General features: G+C 37.0%; 1 protein-coding gene across 3 annotated transcripts in view; it reads right to left on the bottom strand.

Annotated features, from left to right (window-relative positions):
* Positions 1–21,373, bottom strand: part of alk (ALK receptor tyrosine kinase) — a 344,081-nt gene that overhangs the window by 109,822 nt on the left and 212,886 nt on the right. For all 3 annotated transcript variants that reach the window (XM_044047761.1, XM_044047762.1, XM_044047763.1), the window contains exon 4: positions 16,729–16,933. In XM_044047761.1, coding sequence (XP_043903696.1) covers positions 16,729–16,933 — 205 coding nt within the window. The remainder of the gene's footprint in view (positions 1–16,728; positions 16,934–21,373) is intronic.

Here is a 21,373-nt window from a genome sequence, read left to right as displayed (position 1 = left end):
CACTGGTATACTTCTGCGGACCAAATGCATCCGATTCCCAACGTCCAGACTTGCTCCAACAGGAAACCCAGTGGTTCTATTATAGCAAGACCATTAACCCTAACATAATCTGAATTGCTCCAGTCTTTACTGCCCAGATGTTTCATGCAAGGCAGGTGGAGAGTGGAACAGTTTATTAGTGTTTAATTAAAATAAAAATTCAAAACATGGTTGCATATAGGCTGTGTTAGAATACATTTGTTAAAACGTGAGAAGTGTCTTACATGTTTACCTTGATCACACACACTCTACATTATACCCCGTTTTTAATATTTAAACTGTGCGTTAGATAAAAAAAAAGGCTAATAAAAGAGACTAGCTTGGTGATTTATTTAAGGTTTAGAAACCTCATTAAATGTAAGGGCTCTGTGAAGAGGAGCTGTTTGAACTTTACTTAGTTTTTTCTGAACACATCTCAGATTTCATGTTTCATATGACTCCTTTGAGATTTGGCCTGTGCATCAGAACATTTGCACACCTGCAGACTGACAGATGCACGGGAGAAACGTGGGGATTATGTCACATCACAGAAACAAGAACTCAGACACACTGTATTTTTAATAGTCATTGACCAATTTTAACCAAATCAACCAGTCTAACACTTCCTGGTGAAAGTCTGGACCTAATAAAAAACATCATACAAATAAGAACATGAATAAAAGCAACAGTGTGGGGGAGTTTTCTCTTTTCAGCTTTTGTGTCTGTGAAATATTTTAACAGTTAATGTTCCAGAAATATTGTTCTCTTGTTTGTACAATTTGGCTCAAGGGGTAAGGAGTAAGCTTTGAGAGAGACATGCTCTCTTTAAGACTCGTCTTTTTTTCTTTTTTTTTCCTTCTTTGTTTTAGCACAGAGGTTCCCACTAGGTCTCATGTGTTTGTCAAATCTTTTTCTACCCAAGTACAACAAGCATAGTTTTTGAGTAATAGCTCAAAATATCTAAGCTCACTCTTTGAGAGCACAGGTTTCTATTGACTGAACTGAAGACTGTTATACATGTATAACCTTCACACATTTATTTTTCTAATTTTACTGATGGATTTATCAAAGATGTAGATGTTATTTGTATATTGTTTGGACTCAAATGTTTGATTGATGTGATTTTTGCCTCACAATATTCCACAAGGCTAACAAGCCAAACTGCAGTTGTGTTGTTTATCAATAGCAGTGTATTGAGATAAATTTGAAGCCCTGGGGCACACGGACTAGGTCTGTGCATCTTCACTGGTCTTATCACATCAACAATTCAATTTGATTAATTCCATGATGCACAATGCACAGCATGCAGAATTTTCTACATGCTAATGCATATGGCTACATTTTCAAACAATATATGCAGCCAGATCCATAGTCATAATCACATCCAAAATGTGTATTGGTTGTTTAGTTTTGCAGGTAAAAGAAGGCGTCCAATAACCTGTTAAAATACACCAGAATGGCATCTACTTGTTCTGGGGGAGAACATTGGAAACACATCACGTTTACGTGGACCAGACACGTGATGGCACCAAATCAGGAAATCATGATCGGATAGATTGTTTATATCAGGGTTCCCACACCTTGATCAAATTCAAAGTTTTTCCACTTACCAGGAGCAACATCCTCAAATTCATCATCAAGGTGGTTGTGCCTTGGGTGATTTTCCCACAGAATCAATTCAGTCTTTGGTTGTAGCAGTTAGGGTGCACACTCATGCACTCAAACACAACTCATGGAACATATGCTGAGGGACAGGTACTAGAGAATGAGAGTGAAAGACAAGTTCTCATATTCCACTCATGCACAGCTGCAGGGGAAAAAAAGGTAATCATTTTGTTCATAGTAATGCAAGCATGTAACTCATTAAAAAACAAACAAACAGCATAACAAATAGCTATCTATAGAGATCTATAATGCAGCAAAGCTAACCAATTACTTATTTCTTATGTTATTATAGGGATTGTTAAACAATTTATTGGCTCATTATGAATCTGTGGTGGGCAAATTAGATAATGGTGGGCCACCACACTAGATAATTAATATGAAACACTGTAACACCAAGAATTTATCATACTCACAAAGACATCATGGACATCTTAATGTTATAATGTGGTGTTTTTATGAGATGGCAAGCACTTCTAATTTGACACTACAGACAGAGCACAACTTATTGGATGTTGATGCAAATGGATAATTTGGGCTTTTACATCAGTTTCAGTTCAGCTACATACAGTATATAATAGGTAATCATGTGTCCAAAATGAGGAAAGAACATGCCAAATGCTTTCTATGGCTAATCCACCCGTTCATCCAGATTCCATGAGTGTGACTGGCAGTGAATCCAAATCTGTTCTGTTAAATTGGAACGTGTCATCAGCAAACTGAAAGAACTATCTCATGCTCAAAGACTGATTAGTTGACACTTATCACTATGATCCATTTGTACTTATCTAATCAGGCACTGGAATGAATGATGGCACTTGTATATACTATAATAACCTCAGATAGTGGGATATCTGATCAGATCACTCTTTGATCATTTCACTTTGTTCAGAGTAAGTTCAATAGAAACTGAGCATATGTGCACACATTTGCAGAAGTTCAGAATTCATTTAATCAAGGATAAATCTCCCAGTCAAAATCCTAATCAGTGGTGGATCGGCTTAAGAAAAGTCTGAGCCTCATCTACTTAAATACCCAACGTTGTCAATTCAACACACACACAGTGGCAAGAGGAAAACGATTCATGTTCAGCAAGGAGTCTGTGATCTTTTTGTGATCGACAGATTTGCAATTGTGTTGCACATCAAATGATTATGATGGATAAAAAGACAAGGAGAATATCCCCGCTTGATAAGCAGTGGATCAGATTCTGTCATTACTTTAATTCCATAGTCAAAATCATTGTCAGGCCTGTTTGTAATGCACTAATCTTAAAAGCTGGGAGTATAGGACTGAGTGTAAACTATGCTTATATGGTTTACATACGCTAGTAAAGTAATACAAGTAACAACAACGAAATAGTTCAACAGTTTGTTGGTACTTTTTAAAGAGCTTTAACTGCAGCACACTAAACCTGTTGATCCTAATTATTTATCTTTATCACATCATGATAGGCTGGTAACTGTCTAGAGTGAACCCTGCCTCTCACTCACTGCCAGCAGGAATTGGCTCCAGCTCCTCCTGTGACCCTGGTTTGGTTTATTTGCACATTCATAAATAAAACATCAGAGAAAAATAATAAATTAAAATAGAACACAGTTGTGGGTGAGGTAGAAACCCAATATGAGCTTATTTTATGACCTAACCTGTAAATGAAAACAAGAAAAACACAGAAAATATAACATAAATCCAAACCAAAATAAACAAAGACAGAGAAAGTAAGTGCAAGTATCTATTCTAAGATGTAGCTCCATGGTATCTTATTGAACGTTTGGTACATTGGTGGGTACAGGTAATTAATTTGTCTCGTTGAATATTAGTGTAACAGAGAATTACAGGTAGAAAATGCTTCGAACCCTTTTCATAGATTTGTACTCATGTACACTCACACTCAAAATGGGTAGCACTTCAGAAAAAGTGGAGCAGAAGCATCATACAAATTAGAAAAAGTTTCTATTCTGACAAAACATATTCTGCTGTAGTAGTATTTTATGAAGATATGTGAAGGTAACCTCAAATGTAGGCAGTATGTGTATTTTAATACATACATGATGTAACATACTCAGTCAGGTGAGAGCGTGTAGTCGCCTCACCATCTGTGTGTACAGGACATGAGATGATTTTTACATTATTGCATTATATGTGCATCCTGTTCGGTCCTTTTTGTCACTTTGCCTGAGTTCCTCAAAAATGGGTAAAAGTGTAACTTTGAGGGTAAGTAAGTTTAAGTGTACGTTGTCTTAAGTACATGTTAGCCACTTCAGCTTGTTGTTAGACATTGTTTTAGGCATGAAACTGTTGAATAAAGCAGTTGTATGTAGATTTTATTAGGTGAGCCTTTTGATAAGTAACTAAATTCAGTTTTCTTTCTGCTGATCCCACTTTCAGACATATTTTCACTGAGCTTGCACCCACCTGTTCCTGCTGCTTCTTTACACAGCGAGAGTAGAGCGCAACAATCAGATGTACAGTAAGTAATATGTTGATGCCAGTTTTATGACTATCTCTTACAACCACATTTCGAAAAACATGAACCAGTCACTTCTTGGCAAGTTGGCAAGTAAATGAGAAGCATAGAGGTGTGACTGCAGAGGCAGAATAGAGATTTAGCAGTTTCTAAATACAGTTACATGGCATTGAGTTGTCCAATTGTAACTTCGTCAGTAAGTATGTCTCAGACGTTTGCCCATGCACACAGAATTGTTCATTTTCCATTTTACGATACAAATGCATAGCCATTAAACAAGCAATAATGAACCTGTCTGAAGTACATTGATTTTCTTTTTGTAAAGATTAAAATAATTGTGAAAAATAACTTTCTGCAGATGTAGAATAAAGGTGCACAGTATTGATTCCAGAGGCCATGGAGCGGAGAGAGAAGATGATGAACATATGTGTGAGTGCAGCTCAAGTGGCAACTACTAATGAGGCGGTAACCCCCAGGAAAAGGTGGCCATACCCACCATCTGTTTCACTAACAGATATGAGTCATTGTCACACTATGGATGAAAGCATCCCTAAACTGTGAGTGGTGACAGCAGTGCATTCAGTTCTGTGATGGGAAGTTAACAAGTAAATCAAATATCAAATTCTCTGAGCATAAGATTATCATGAAAATCCCACAGTCACATTCATTACTAGAGATTGTGTGCACTTGAGAAGCAAATAAGCTTGGAACTGGAGAGTATAATAAAAGACTATATGTAGCACACACACCTTTAACAATCAGGTAACATTATTTAAGCACTTGTTAAGGTAAAATTAAAGAGGAATACTTGTAGTAGTACTTGTAATAGAATAAATGTTCTATTTTGCAAGGGCTTAGATTGAAGTTTCAATGTCCCCTCAAGTCATGAACATGTCGAACATGTGTGTGTGTGGGTGGGTGGGTGTGTGTGCATATCTACTTGCTGTGCACATTCAGGTGCAATGTGATATCTTCCTCTACTCTCACCCTGTGGCTCAGTGAGTTTTGCCCTCTGATTTCTTTTGTGCTCATATTTGAGGAACCTTTACAGTGTTTTTGTGTCTATCATAGCAGGTTTGTTATGAGCCAAGGATAACCTGGCCATGGGGTCAACAACACCACAACTTCTGACATGTTACGTCTAAAACAATAAATGGTTGTCCACATCATTACTTTATATACATGTAATAATCAAATGTCAATTGTAGAGCTATGTGTATGAGAAACATTTTTTTACAATAATAATATAAGTACTTTCTGTGATCAATTTCAGCCACAGAAGATTAAGCATTTTCTATTATAAAGGAACTTCGGTTTTCAAACATTCACTAGGAACGAATTTAGACATTCATGGGCCATATGCGCAAAGTTAATTACAACATTGTTTACTGTACTTTTACTGTAAGTCAGATTGTATGGGTACGAATGCCGCGCCACCAAATAATCAATTATTAAGATACCAGGCTGAAGGTTTTCAAGCTGCTAAAATCAATGTATTTCACTATAATATTTATAAAGTAAATCTACTAGAAGCTTCAAAGGGGTCAAGTTCCACAAAACACTTATGCTAATCTTGCTGGTGCATTTATGAAATGTAATGTTTTGTTAGATAACCAGTTTTGTCTGACATGTGAAATGACTCCCAAACAGCAGAGAGATTTGTGACATAACACTTGAATTGAGCTTGTTATTTTCAGTGGAGTGCCACTTCACTTTAACACTTGACTAATGGCTCCTTGGTTGGATACCTGGAAGCTACAAATAAACTATTTAGGGTTTCACATAGAACTGTGTGCCTTTGCTGGACATTTAGTCATCGTCAAAAAGGTGTCAACATGTTCAATTTACATACTATATGTAATATTGACAAAAGTCCGCCACAAGCTATAATGCAAATTGACAGGGAGTCATGAAAATGTGGAATTATAGTTCCATCCACTTTGCCCAGGCAGCTCAGTGTGAAACACACATGAACGACTTCTGTGTGGATCAAATATTAGTTTCTAAACTTGACAATGTGATTTATTGTGACGAAAAATGGAATATTGACTACTTTATTAGATTGCAATGTTCCATTAGACACAAAGTTCAGCTTGGAAGAATGAAGAATTTGGCTTTTCACAAAAGCAGTTGGATTTTATGGTTTTATGATTTTATGTAAACCACTATAAAGGCCACATAGCAAAAATGAGATGACAATAAGAAAAGAAAATAACAGTTATAGTGCACTCCAACATAACAAATGTTTCTCAGTACTATTGTATTTTACTTCCTCTTTGTTGTGTATTTGTTTCAAACAGTACCTTAAATGAATACTTGAGTATCTTACCAGACAATCACATTGTAGTACTTTTTATATTCATTTATATTCAGTAAATGTCTTAAAGTATATGACATTTACTGTACTTAAGTATCAAAAGTTATTTTAGAAGTAAAAGTAAACAATATTACAAAAGTATGAAGTTTGAGCAATGGTGGTAGGGTAGTAGTCTGTGTGTCCTTGAGCAAGACACATAAGTCCATGTTGTAGTGTGTGAATGGGTATGAAAGATTGAAATATGTGTTAATGGCAAAACTGTGCCGTAAAGCAGCTCATCAAGACCAGAAAAGCTGTGTATAAATACAGACCATTAGCAGCTCTTTATGTCGAGTAAAAAAGATAGGGTAAGGGTAAAAGTACAAAATGTATTTAGTATTTGTACTTTGTTACATTACAACAATGGATTTGAGTATCCTCATAACTGTCAATGCCTGCATGGGCTGTGTATTGATTTCAACAGCAGATATTGTCGTCACTCAGCCAAACTGCAGATCACAACCAAAACTACTCTGTTGTAAAAGAAGATAACAATTTTATACTCTGTTTATTATCATTTCTGAAACTTTAAAAAGAAACATGGCAGAAGTATCATTTCCACACTATACAAACTATCTGAATAGCTCTGACTGGCATAAAATCGTTTTGACCAGGGTGATGAAGTAAAAGCAAAAGAGTGACGAAGACATTTAAAAATGAGAAAATGATTTCTCTTTTTACACTGAGGCAACATTGTATCCCCACCTTCCACCTCCATAACAAACTAAGACAAGGAAAAGAAACGTCTCATACTAGCTTTTAAGTAAAAGGTGCATTGAGACATTGTGCTGAGTTCCTTTTTTGTCATAGTCATAGGTGAGAACAGAATATCAACCTTGTCATAAAAACTAGGCCACATTTGCTTTTGTTAAATTTCATTTTCCTCTACACTGGTGAAAAACTTCAGCTGTCAGGAATGTACAATATGACTTTTGGGAAATGTGATTAAAGATTTTTACATGAGTCAGAAGGCATATGAACACAGGGCGAGGGTGGGAATAAAAGACATAGTGCTTTATGTAACCTGTGTGTGGAGACAAAAAAGGGAAAAAAGTAAAGAGGGAATGTGCATGAGAGGAGAGGATTGTGGAGTCTGCAAGCTGAGGATGACAAGATATAACTCATCTGTGGATTTTTTATACGAGGTGCTTTTTATGAGGTCTCACTGGGAGATGTCACCAAACACTACAGAGACACCATGTTAATATTTTGTTCAGACAGAAAAAAAGGACAGATACAGTGTGTATGCGTGTGTGTCACTGGATAGCTCAATGATTAAAAGGGGGTAAAAACATGTATCACATGTGATGTAAATGTATGTATCTATAGCAGGAGTGGGCTAAAAAGTTCTATCTGGATTTCTTAGGGGGATTTTTACAAGAAATAATATCTTTGTTGTGATTCAAACACAGGAGTGCAACAGTTTTAAGGCAGTAAGTTAGATACAATAATGTAAATTTGCACGTAGTTAAAACAATCACGATATTACTTTTAACACTATGTCTTGTTCACCTCCTCTAATCTTAAGGCAACAGCTTTACTGATTTCAAATGTCAACATAATATCAAATGTACTTTTCAGCCAAAATTAACATATTTTTTTTTTCCAGGATTAAAATATAAAGTGCACATTTTCACTATGGCCTGACAACATCACTGTGCATCCAAACAGAGCATGTGAATTCAAATCACAATGTTTTTAAAATAAATGCAACAGGTTAATTATTGAAAGTGACACTGTATTTTCGAAGGAAATCAATTAAACATGATTTAAAGGTTAAATACCACACTGCTATTATGTTAGTGCTCGTGTTAATGTTACTGTTAGCACTGTCACTGAGGCTCTGGTTTACCCAAGACACAGAAATGTTTTGATACTTGCTGTATGTACCTGTGTTTGTATTCTGGGGACATACTTCGTACTGTGGCCTTGCCATCATACTGAAGCCAGCTTCTTGCAACCAGCAGCAGATTGTTGGCAAATTACTGTGGCCCACCAAACCAGACCTACTCCGCCTCTGATTGGGTATTGTTTGATGCTTAGCCATGATTGTAATCAGGTGCCAGGTACTGACAGCCCGAACCAGAATAGGGGTGGGGGGTTACACGGAATATGTGTGTTTGTGTGTGTATATCCAAACACAAAGAAAAAGGACATAAACAGAGCACTTGAAAACAAATTTAACACATTGAAATGCAGAACAAAATGACATATAATGACAAAGATCTTTCTGGAGAAATATCTGTTCTGTTGGTATGACCGATGTTTAGAGAACTACAGTAGTGTATTCTGGTATAAGTATTTTAATAATATAAATCAGAGGGACAAAATTAAATAATACTGAGTTTAATATGGCCCCCATGGCAAACCAGGATTGAACTCCATTCTAATTTTTATGTCAATGTGCTTGAAAAACTGAATTCATTATGGATAAACCAATGTATACAGTATTTAACTGTATAATGTCAAAGGCCTGAAATGCAGAAAGATCTGAAATCAAAATTTGATCTAAAAACAATCTGAACTGTCTACTTTATCAGCTTCGAACTTATAGTTGACAGTACACAAAGTTTGATAAAGTCAAATCTGCAAAGTGGTTTATACTTTAAGGAAAATTCTGCTCTCTCTCCCTCCCAGCAAATTAAAAAAACAAAGGAGTAAGAATGAAGATTTGTGTGAGGCACCAACACATTATCTTAACTGAACATGTCTCAATGTATGGATTTTGACATTATGTCATCAGGCTCTCAACTTGTCTCCATAGCACCTGTCGTTAACTGATGAATAACTGATTAGCTATAATCATATACAATAATTATTTTAGTTTGTGTGCAAATTATTTTTGTAATTTGTATGACAGTTGCAAACCATTAAACCCAAAAATGAGACATGTATAGCAGAATATGCTGACCAAAAGCATCTATGATAGAATATATGTGAAGCCACGTGGCACATCATGACTCATTCCTTGTCTGAGACGTTACATACAACAATATTTGCTAGAAAGAAAAACTACTTTGAAAACAGCCTTCTTCTCTTCTCCAAATGTTCTGTAGTATCTGCAGCTTTCCTACTGGCATTGCTCCTAGATCCTATGAGGATCAGCCCCATCCCTGCGGCAACCACGGTCCAAGAGCTGGAGGTCAGCTCTGGTAAGCTCTAAGTGGAAGAGATGAGGCGACGTAAAAGGCCTACTTGGGATAAATGCATTGCTTTGCCAATGGGAGAGCCTCCAGGTGACCCATCTCTTCAAATGTAGTTCGGCTCCACTCATTGAAGCCACTATAAAACATGGCTTTCGGAGACTTAGTGAGGCAGAGGGATCATTACTCCAGTTTCTCAAAGAATTTTCACTGTGTGCTTTGCAGTCTATAGTGATGTATAAAGCAATGGCTAGCTGACTGAATGAGCAATGTGCGATGTGTTAAAGCTAAAATCTATCTTTATCTCATCTCAAAACTGCAAAAATCAGATCTATTGACCAGCTTTCCTTGTACAGTATGTGTATATATACAAATGCTTACAAGTGTAGCGTAAACAGTGACCATACCAGGTCAAAGATACTACACACTGTACCTCTGTTCTCTGTTTTTTTATACATAGAGCCCATGGTGACGTAGCGGCTAGCACTGTCGTCTCACAGCAGAAAGGTTGCTGGTTTGCGTCCCGGTTTGGCAGAGGGCCTTTGTTTTCTCCAGGTACTCCAGTCTTCTCCCACTGGCCAAAAACATGCAGAGGTTAATCAGACACTCTAAATGGACGGTAGGTGTGAATGTGTGAGTGAATGGTTGCTTATCTCTATGTTTGTCCTGCAATTAACTGGTGACCATAAGACCCCCATATGGAAGTGGTATATAATGAATGAATGAATGGTGGGCACAATGGAGAACGTGGATGTTCCACTGAAACATGATTGGCCGCACTGGGTTCGGACAAATATTTGGAAATTCTTATCTAGCTCTGTCACACTGGCTGGGCCAGCCCAAGTACATGTGTACATTTTAATCTTACATCTATCAACTATCATTTACACTACATGTCTAAACAAAACAAGCAGAAACTATGCTAATAGTTTGTTGCTGGGAACAGGGTAAAACAAACACTGTGTAGCATTACTTGATATTAACTACACTAGTTTGGACAGAAAGGATCCACTTGGTTTCCACATTTGCAATCAAACATGCACCTGGATTACAAGTGCTTGAGATGGAGGTGGAGTATTTCCACAGCAAAACAGACATGAGCTTTCACTCACAGTGTTCATACCTACATCAAAATACAAGCTGCATCTCCTCTCACTTTCCCCTCTACCCTCTCATGATTGCATATGTATGAGCAGGAGAAGTGCCGCTTGTCCGTCTGTGCTCCTGGCAGCAGTCTGCACTTTTGAGCATTATGTTTATACATACCGTGGCATGCTTTCCGTTGCACATTTCAAAAAAAACATAGCATCTGAAATGAGCACAAACATGTTATTACATCTGCCACTATGTGTTCAGCTGGTAGGTCTTGACATTCTGTTCCACATCCCCTTCAAAACCACCAGCACAACTGAATGACAGGGAAAGAAATTAGTGGGGGCTTGGGGCAAAATGCTCTGTTATATCCGAAATTGCTTTTAATGCACCCATAAAATAGATAATTAACTTTCCACAGTTAGAATTGAAAATTGTCAGCTAGGCATCTGTAGCACACACAACTCCAGCCTGTTCCTCCTACGTGTAGGAATTGGAGAAACCGACTGACCACGGACATACTAAACCAAGAGATGCTGATCTCACTTGAGGATCCACCTAAAGAACAAGTGAATCTTCAGCCAGTTGTGGACCAGTGGTTTACATCAGAACACAGAGGCCGACATAGGTTAAAATCATTTAAGCCATGTTATTTCAAAAGTGATTAAGCAAGTCATTGTTGAATATGTACCTTAAGAAATACATTTTTTTTTATAATATCAAATATTATGTGATATGACATGGTAAATAATAATTTCCGAGGCCATACAATCCATAGTAATCCTTTGATCCTTGGTAGTGCAATTGGAATTCAATTTCATTCTCAGTAGTATTTTTTTTTTTGGAAAAAGTCTTAAATTTGATTTGGGAAAATGTGGCACTAACCTGATAGAAGAAACAAGGTATTTCTAATATTTGACAAATATTTCCCTGGAAATGATTACCACAGTACTGGGGCTCAATCTATCTGATTTATCAGGTCTGTGCAAGATCTGCAGAAAGTGTGAGAAGTTTGAAAAAGATTATTGTTGCAGAACACTATGACAAGTGTAGTCCTGCTTTGTGCATAGGTCGTGAGCCAGAAACAGGGTGTTTGTGTCATGGTAAGGGGACTGGTATAATTAGAAGAGTTAGCAGTGAAGCTATGAGCTAGCAATGCAATATGCAGTCTGGATTGTTTGTCAGTATATACAGTACATGCTACACCTCATCAAACTGAAGCCATAATCCCAGACTCTCACTGCTCTGACATATTCTGGTGCAACAACTGATGATGTAGTTTTGACGACAGGATTCCTTCTATTAGTCACTAATGCTAATTTTCATGCCATTTCATTTATCAGTGAAACCTGTTTCGCACATAATGCAATACAAAATACTGTATGTAAAGTAGTCATGACTGTTTATGGCACTGTAACACATAGGCCTTGAATATGTGGTGAGTTAAAAACACGTCTTTATTTCAGGATGCCTAATATACGTTTGAAATCAAATTCCTTAGAAGCAAAGTAATACAGCAGTAGACACTTATTAAAGTGTACCCACAGTGAGAATAGATACATACCATATTAGTGTTAAGACTGCTTTTATTTCACTATGGGACTGTCGATTTAATTAAGTGAGAGGCAAGAATAATTTTGTAAGAACATTACTCCTATTTTAATTTGAAAAACAAATCTGATGTTCTTTTTGCGTCAGACAACTCACTCTATTGTAAACACTGTATTTACAGTTAAGCTTTATAGCGGGTCCTATAATTTTTAAACAAACAAAAGATGTGACAGGGTAAATCATGTTCAATTAAAATACACTGAACACATTCCAATTTACTGCATGACTGGGTTTTGTAACACTGTGTAGTTTTGATAACTATTCTCACTGCACCTGGCATTGCATTAATACATCTAACAATTAAGGCTATTTGTTGCATGGACTATTATGTAAATAAAGAAAAACATATCATTTTGAATGTTAATGTAGATTACATACTGCATTATTCTGTTTCCTTAGTGTGAATGCCCATGTGTGTGAGTGCTGAACTATAAACACAGAGGAGAGCTAGATTTGTGCAGTGGGATGTGGCAGTGGGGTCATACCCTTTCTGTGTTTTCCCCCACCTGACTGCCCTGATATTTTACCAGTGCTAGATACAGTCATGGGACACATCCATGACCCTTCACAAACATGGATGTCCAAGGACTGCGTACACACACACCTACATGTACAATTCTTCTGAGGACATCACACTACAACATACTGCCAGACAGACTCTCTCTCTCCCTCTCTCTCTCATTCTGTCTCTCTTTCACTGAATGAGACACAGGGGATTGTGACATTCACTGTGAGAGCTGACACTGTTTGATGAGTCAAGTCTTTTGCTGGCTGCGGTCGGAGGTCCTAAATATGTCTCCCTCAGGAATCATTAGACACTATATGATGACATCTGATACAAGGGGAAAAAAACAAAACAACTTTCCTTACTTAGTGGTGAGAAGAGTTTCTCCTAACTCGAGCATCTAAAACAGGGAACAAGGAAATGCACTTCATAACTGTCTGACTGTCTATTTTTTATAACCATGTCACCTATTTGGTCAATTTTCACATGTCAGTCACAGTCAGAGATTGAACATGGATGTGTGTCTGCTCTGAGCAGCAGCAGCAGAGTCACTACAGTGGAGAGGCACAGAGGATTATCAGTTATCCACAAGTGCAAGTGAGAAATATTTAGCTAACCCTGGGTGATCCTCAATTGCTTCCCTGTCCAAGAGAAACTTTTCCACATTGGAAACTTCTGCAACTCCAATGAAGACCCTAATTTTCTCTTTAGTAATATTCAGCATATGTGACCTTTAGCTGCAACTTGCCGTGTTCAACAAATTCTGCTGATAACCTGTGTTGCTAACATCTGACTTGTTCCGTTAAAATGAATAAACATAAACATAAACAACAAATATGCCTCATGAACCCAACTTGACCTTCGTGTAGAGGCAGCAGTGGTTTTCAGTCACAGTTAAGTTACAATTTGATATAGTTTGATGTATTAGTCTTGAAGAGCAGAACAGTAGTATCTGGTTTATATTCACAAATGTCACATACAGGTTTGAAGTTGAAGCAGTACAATCTTGATCCGTTCAAAATATTATTGTGCACACATATATGCAACAGAAAGCAAGCACTGCATCTTTACCAGTATTTCAAAGCACATTTAGAGGGCGAAGCATTTGTATAATTTATTATACTAATATTTCTTTGCTTGGACAATTCCATAAGATATTATGCAACTTTAAAGCAACATAGGTTGTGCTGGAACAGCTTTAATAGGGGATTTCAAAGCGAGTGCTCACTACCTAGCTGATAGCTGTAGTGGAGCGTGGGTGCTTGTGCAGGTAGTCAGAGGATTCTTGGGGGAGAATATGGTTCAGATACTAGAGTTGTCTCTGGGAAACCATGAGGACAACTCCACTGATAATTTCACTGATGAAAATAAACAATGGAGAGAATAAATCTTAAACCACTGCAGAACAGATGGGTATTTTTCAAAAGGTTTCCTATTTATTCCCACTTCAGGGAACACACTTGCAACATTGGTTGCTTGGTTTTGATTGGAGATGTTTGAGCTTTCAACCTCATGTGACTAATCGTAAGAGTGCATATGAAGGAATACCATGTTACGTAATAGTTGTTTGAGCATGATCTTTTGAAAAAGACCTGACAGTCCTACTGGACATTTTGGTGGAGAGGAGTGACAAGGGACTAAGATCTTGGAGCACTACAGATGTTTGTTTGTGCTGATAGCCATAAGGCTGAATAACCAACCACTATCACTGACTTTTTAAATGTATGTACTGGTTGCATGGTTGTACATTTTATCTAGTGTTTATTATCCATTATTGTCTATTTATTTTTCTACTGCTGTGACACAACCATAAAGACTCTATAATCTCTGAACCCAGATGTATTTTGCAGTTATTGATTGCTTGTTTTAAATAAGTTTAATACGTTTTAATTTATCTGTGAGTAAAACATTGCCTTGTTTACCTTTAGACTAATCCTATACACGTTATTCTAACAAGTGAATCAGGTGTCAAAACATAGCATTATTGACAATTAGTAACCTGACAGACGCTTCAAATGTTTGCGGGTGGGCTTTTGTTTTTGGACTATCGTTTCATGATACAAGCTTTCTCCCTTCAGAGTTGAAATGTGGGCAGTTTGGCAGAGCGAGTATCCAAATGACAGAGATAGTGTGGGTGGATGGCAGCCTCTGAATACAAATGAGAGCACATCAAACACAGTCTTAATGTCACACATGTAATGAGCACATTCTTACTATGCTCCTGTCAGAAGATGTATCACACCATTGTCACAGGTCAGATATGTGGAACATTACATAAGTTTGAATCTACCTGTGAGTAAAATATTGGCTTGTTCGACTCTAGGCTAATACTAGTGAATCAGGTGTCAAAACATAGCATTATTGGCAATTAGTAAGCTGACAGACTCTTCCAAAGAGTTATTATATACTATTATTATGTTATTTGAATAACCCTAACATTACATTTATTTATAAACTAATCACTGATCCAGCAATCAGCTTGTGGACACACCTCTGGCAATAGTTGGAAAAGCTATAACCAAATAGCAGGCCTTAAATCTGAAATGTGTTACTATTTCTTCCAATTTTTTAGAAAATTCATGAATAACAATAATAATTTTATTTTAGCAGTAAAAAATATTTATTTCAGTTAAAGAGCTTCTACATACTGGTGTATTAACATTATAGAAACATAACCCTAACCCTTTTGGGTGGTGGTCTAATAAATTTGTTAAGTACTGTAGTATTTCAGAGATTTTGATTTAATACAGTACCAATATTACTTTAAAGATAATGTCTAAAACTCCATGGGTGACATTAGCTCCAATGCTAGCATTACTACGCTGCACATTTTCGATCTACACAAACAGTGCAGAATGGAGCTTGCAGCTTTTAAGGCATCATTTGCGAGTTTGGACAAGATCCAGGCTGGTCTAGAGGCCAGTTTAGAGGATGTTAGCCAAAACCTGGACCTACCTGAGAGTACATGCAGGAGATAGCTGGCTGAAAACGAAAATCCCTGATCTGGAAGTATGGAGTAGGAGACAAAATACCCACAAATTTGAAGTATTTGAATTCCTTTATGCTAAAACCTTGTGTTAATAAATGCGGAAGAACAGCACTCTTTTCAAGGAGTACTTAGCCTTGGTCACACTGTAGCACTCAGTGTGTCATTGTCACTCTCAGTGGAGAGCCCCAATAAGGGGAGCACACACTGCTGATTGGTTCCCAGCTGCTCCAAAGTAAATATGCAGTGTTTAAAGGTCCAGTGAGTAAGATTCCTGAACATTTAACAAACAGGGGACTCCATTGCTCTGCCCCTCCTTTCCCTATAATGCCAGTAAACTACTATTATCTTCACATATCATAAAGGACGGCATTCTTCTGTTTTTGTAGTAAACATCCACTTATGTTTGAAAGGTACACTTTCCTTCAGGTTGTTGTAGAAACATGGAGGTGCAAGGTGGTAGCCTTGTTAAAACAAGGCATCCTCTGATGTTGAATTTTGAGGCTACAAAAACCAAACCATTTTGGGTTTATCATCTTCTTACCCAACAAGCACTTTCTTGACCTTTGGTAATCTCCATGTAAAACGGCTTTCAATGAAGCTGTCATGTTTTGATTCTGACAAATGTTGTCTATCTGTGCCTCTGATGTATCATGTTTTTACACTGGTTTGGGAACAGGGTGTTCACTGTGAGGCATTTGGCTGGCATGGGTATTCTGACACAATTCCAACTCAATAACTGGTGGACAGCCATGACCACCAAGGGAGGAACTAAATCTGTTTTGGCTTTGAAGTTCACGATCATTCTCATTCAGTTGAATGTTACGGAAGTCAGCTATGAGAAAGGAACCATACTGTCCACATTTATTGTATAAAACAGGTGCTTACCCTGTGATGCGTGGGAGGGTGACAGTGGAGAAGAGGGCGAGTGGCTCTTTGTCCCGCTCTATGAGCCATATGGTGTATTGCCCACTTTGTTTTGGGTGGAGGAACAAGGCCATGTCCAGGCTACAAGGAACTTGTCCACCCCACAGCCAAGGACTCAGCACCCAGGGACCCCCAAATGCTGAACTGTTCACCCAGAGGAATTGACCTGAACAATGGAGAAATAAAAGAGAACTGTAAAATACAAATCAATGCCAATGCCAATAAGAGTTTTTATTGGCTTAGGGACTATTAATCTTGACAAATGCTGAAAGGTCATATTCAAATTAATTGCAAGTAACAAGCAAGTTGTATACAGTGCATACAAGTATGTACATGTAGCACACATGATGGGATAGGTTTTTTTTTTAAAATAGTTTTCAGGCAATGGCTGGAAGTAGCACTTGATGAAAATGCATGAAATTAAAACAGCTTTGCAAGAGAGCACTCACATCCCTCACATGGAAAATAAAAGCAGTTTTTTCCCCAAGTCACATTTAATTTTCATACCTATTGTACTTATTCAAGAAGGGAATTCATGTGTGTGTGTGTGTGTGTGTGCATGCGTAAAATAATATGCATCGCAACTCAAAAGTAGGGAAATCACTTAAGCAAAGTCTCGTTGATAAAGGAGCAAAAACATGAAAATCAAACATCTTACAGAATAACAATTTCTATTGTTCTCAGGAACTTGCATTGATGTAGCCATTTTTTTACAGCAGTTGTATTTATTTTGTTTCGTGTTATTTTTTTCTTTATTAGACATATAACATACAATTAACAAAAATACACCCTGAATTAATATTAATTCTTTTAACTGCATGTTTGTTTCTTTTTTTTTTTTTTCTTACTGTGCTGTCAGATATTGACCCTTGTCCACAACAGTTACAGTATTGATTTTCTTTGCATAGCCTGACCAAAATAATAATTCTATAAATACATTTAAACAATACTTCAAAAGTTCCTCTTTTCTCCAATGACCTAAAGCAGGGGTGTCAAACATACGGCCCGGGGGCTAGAACTGGCCCGCCAGAGGGTCCAATCCGGCCCATAGGATGAATTTGTTAAAATTTCACACTACAATTACGATCTAAACGTAATGTCAAATACAATATTTTTCAATTCCAGATACCAGTGATTAAATGTTTATGCCTTTATAGATCCAGATGTGATGTGTAAATAATAAGTTTAGGCATGATATTGTTGAAATTGCACTTATATTTCTCAAGAAATTTCATGTTTCGTAAAAATATCCTTCATTAAATGTAAAACAAAGAAGAAAAAACAAAGTTCTTGTTGTTCATAGGTTATTATGCTATTATTTTACTATTTTTACTGGTACGGCCCACTTGAGATCAAATTGTGCTGTATGTGGCCCCTGAACAAAAATGAGTTTGACACCCCTGACCTAAAGTGACATTAGGAACCCTTCCACATGTGCTCATATTTCTGTATAATCTGTCTCCTTATCTTGTAATCTGAATGTTACCTTTTCTAACCTAATCATTCCTATTGCTTCAATAATACACTCAATGCATTTTTTTTCCATATATTGTGTATATGCTGAAGCTCTGCAAGTCTGCCAGTATACATGACTGTGGTGTAAATGAGATGACTATATTAGCTTTGATCAAAGCTTGCTTTGCTATTCCATTATGGAGATCTTTATAATGTTACTGAATTCCACTGCAGATGAGTCAGAGTTCCTATAGTAGACATAAACATTTTCTTCATCGTCTTCTCTTAACTGCATTTCAAATAACTGTGGTGGGAGTGCAGTATAACCTGTTGACTTTTTAAAATTGCATTGGTTTGCTTTTTGTACCACGAAACGGCTGTCTTGCATTTTTCCGTAATCAGGAAATCTCTTCTTGTTTATCGAGGTCTCTGATCCATTTCATTGCACAATTCTGGAACTGGCTACCTACTAATCAGGAACTTTCTTTAACCTTATCTATGTGGTATAGTCAGCACAGTTTATAAACAGGTGCTTATAACAGTAACTGTCCCTCAGAGTGAGAAGAACCCCCCTCTCCCAGAAATAATTCAATTTAAAGAGATATTTGTATTCTGTATCACTGAATCAAGCTTGTAAACAGTTGTCTCGCTCTCTGCTTGGCAACAGATTCAATCAGTTTAAGCTGTTGTTGATAAGGAGTACCAAATAAGGCCAACGTTTGGTGAGTGGAATTTCAGGGGTAATAAAAAAGCCTGAGAGAAGAGGAAAACAATCCATTCAATATGTATTCTTTGCCAAATCCTCTTGTGACATTATGCATTTACCCAGGGCCAGGACAAGCTTTTTGGGGTCCTAACAAATTTAACTGGCTCACATTTTAATTCACAACTAAATCACTGGCACAACATAAAGATTACTTGCACCAGAGATAGATGATGTAAAACTGCATTATGTATTTTGATATGCAGTGTTCTTGTGACACTGTTGTTTTTTAGCCCCTGTGACATGGACTCGAGTAGCTATGATGCAGTTTATTTTTTGTGGTGAAAATTAGATACATACCGACTCCAATGTCACTGCATATTCTATATTTTTCACTTGTTTGACCATATCTGAATTATTGTGTGGAACACTCCCACACAATAATTCAACCTTCAGCCATTAAACATACTGTAGGGTAATAAGGGCAATAAGCATGATAAACAGTGATGGATGCAGAAAATACCAACACTCTGATATTTAAGCACTGTACTTCATGTATCTGATAAAATTCAAAACCACAGTATTGATGTACAATAACAAGGAATGATTCACTTACAGGCAATTTTGACAAACACTGTCATGAGGTACTGAAGACATAACTCCCCCCCATAACCCTCCCACAACACATCTGTGGGTTTTTGAGACAGTCACTGGGAATGACTGGCCAATTATGCACCCACAATCAAAGATACCAGTGCGCTTACAATATTTGCACGACCCAACATATTGGCAGTGTTTATTTTTTGGCAGCCAATCTAAGCTAGATTTATTCTTAGTTTTAGTACTTTTGGACTAAAATGCTCATTAGTTTTAGTCACATTTTAGTAATTTCTATATATGATAGTTTTAGGCCAGTTTTAGTCGTCAAAAAATGAAAAAGGTTTTAGTCCAGTTTTAGTCAGTTTTACCAAAAAGAAGTATTGTCTTTTAACAAATTCATTTAGGTCAATAAGTATTGGAGATTGATTAAATCTTTAATCTCCATATTTCAACTTTTCAACTGTTGTATTCATGAATATGTTTATATCAGAAAATCTGACTACAGTGCCATTTGCGTTTAGTTTAGTCATTTTTCACAGATGTTTTTTTTCATTCCAAGGTGCTCAGCCTTTTCAAAACTACCTGTTGGATTTATGTATTGTCTTTTGTGTCATCAGCAGCTTAACAGCTGGAAGATTTGATGCTGCTGTGGCCATGCTGAGTTCAGACTTTGATGTCAACATCAACACCATTACCACAGAGAATGAGTGTAGAAGTTACAAAGCAACACATTTCAGCAGGATGCTCAAAGAGACACTGTGCTTCTCTCTGACTAGTCAATATACAGCTTACATATCTATTGACTCATATGATCATAAAATGTAATGATAGGTATTCAGTGAAAATGCTTTTTTTCATTAGTGCAATGATTTGTTTGTGATAAAAACATGCTTTTGATTTTCAATAGTTTTGAATGGATTTCCAATTTCAGTTTCTAAAAGTTGAGATTTTCTGGTTTCTCTGCAACCTTTATGACAGTAAACTGAATGACCTTGGGTTTGCAAAGAAAAAAAGTTGAGGACGTTGTCATTTTGAAATTTAGGAAACATTTTACACCATTTTACTTTCTCCACTGAATAATGAACAACATAGTCAAAATATTTTCTCATTCGTAATAATAGATTAAAAATAATCTTAAATTGCAGACCTACACACAATCAGGCAGAAGCAGTTGGTTGCATACATGATAAGATAAAATGACAATGTAATCATGCTTAAAAAAACTGTAACTCTGCAGTATCTCTATAAGAGAGCAATTCCTACACAGACAATGTAAAATGTAGTTTCCAATGACAAGCTATTATTGTTTTAGCTACTATGAGACCAGCTAATAAAAGACATCCATCACAACTAAAGAGGAGGTGTCATTAAATAAAAGTAGGCATTGTGAGAGGGAGATTAATCTTTTAATTTGTCTGTGAGGTTGTGATGCATACTAAGTATTTCCAGGTCTAAGAAATAGAACCTCTTGTTTCAGTAAGCCGCAGAACTCTGTCTGTCCCCTGTTGTTTGAATCAATCAGTTAAAACAAAAACACTTTCCTTGCAGAGAAAAGATGAAATGGCTGCAGTTGATAAGGTCAGTTGCACTTTTTTTTAGATACATTTAAAGGAATGGTCTTATTTATATAGTGCTTTTCTAGTCTTGATGACCACTCAAAGCTGCTTTACACTTCAGTTTTTGCCATTCACCCATTCACAGAGCATCTATGTGCAGTGCATTTTAGTATCAGTCATCTTTCATACCCATTCACACACTGCCAAGGACACATGCAGACTAGGTAATCAAACCCACAACCTTCAAGTCGCAAGACGACTCACTCCATCAGTGAGCTACCGTTGCCCCAAC

The sequence above is a fragment of the Solea senegalensis genome, linkage group LG16 (assembly GCF_019176455.1).
Source record: "Solea senegalensis isolate Sse05_10M linkage group LG16, IFAPA_SoseM_1, whole genome shotgun sequence".
In the NCBI taxonomy this organism is placed as follows: Eukaryota; Metazoa; Chordata; class Actinopteri; order Pleuronectiformes; family Soleidae; genus Solea; species Solea senegalensis.
This window is presented reverse-complemented; position numbering and strand designations above follow the sequence as displayed.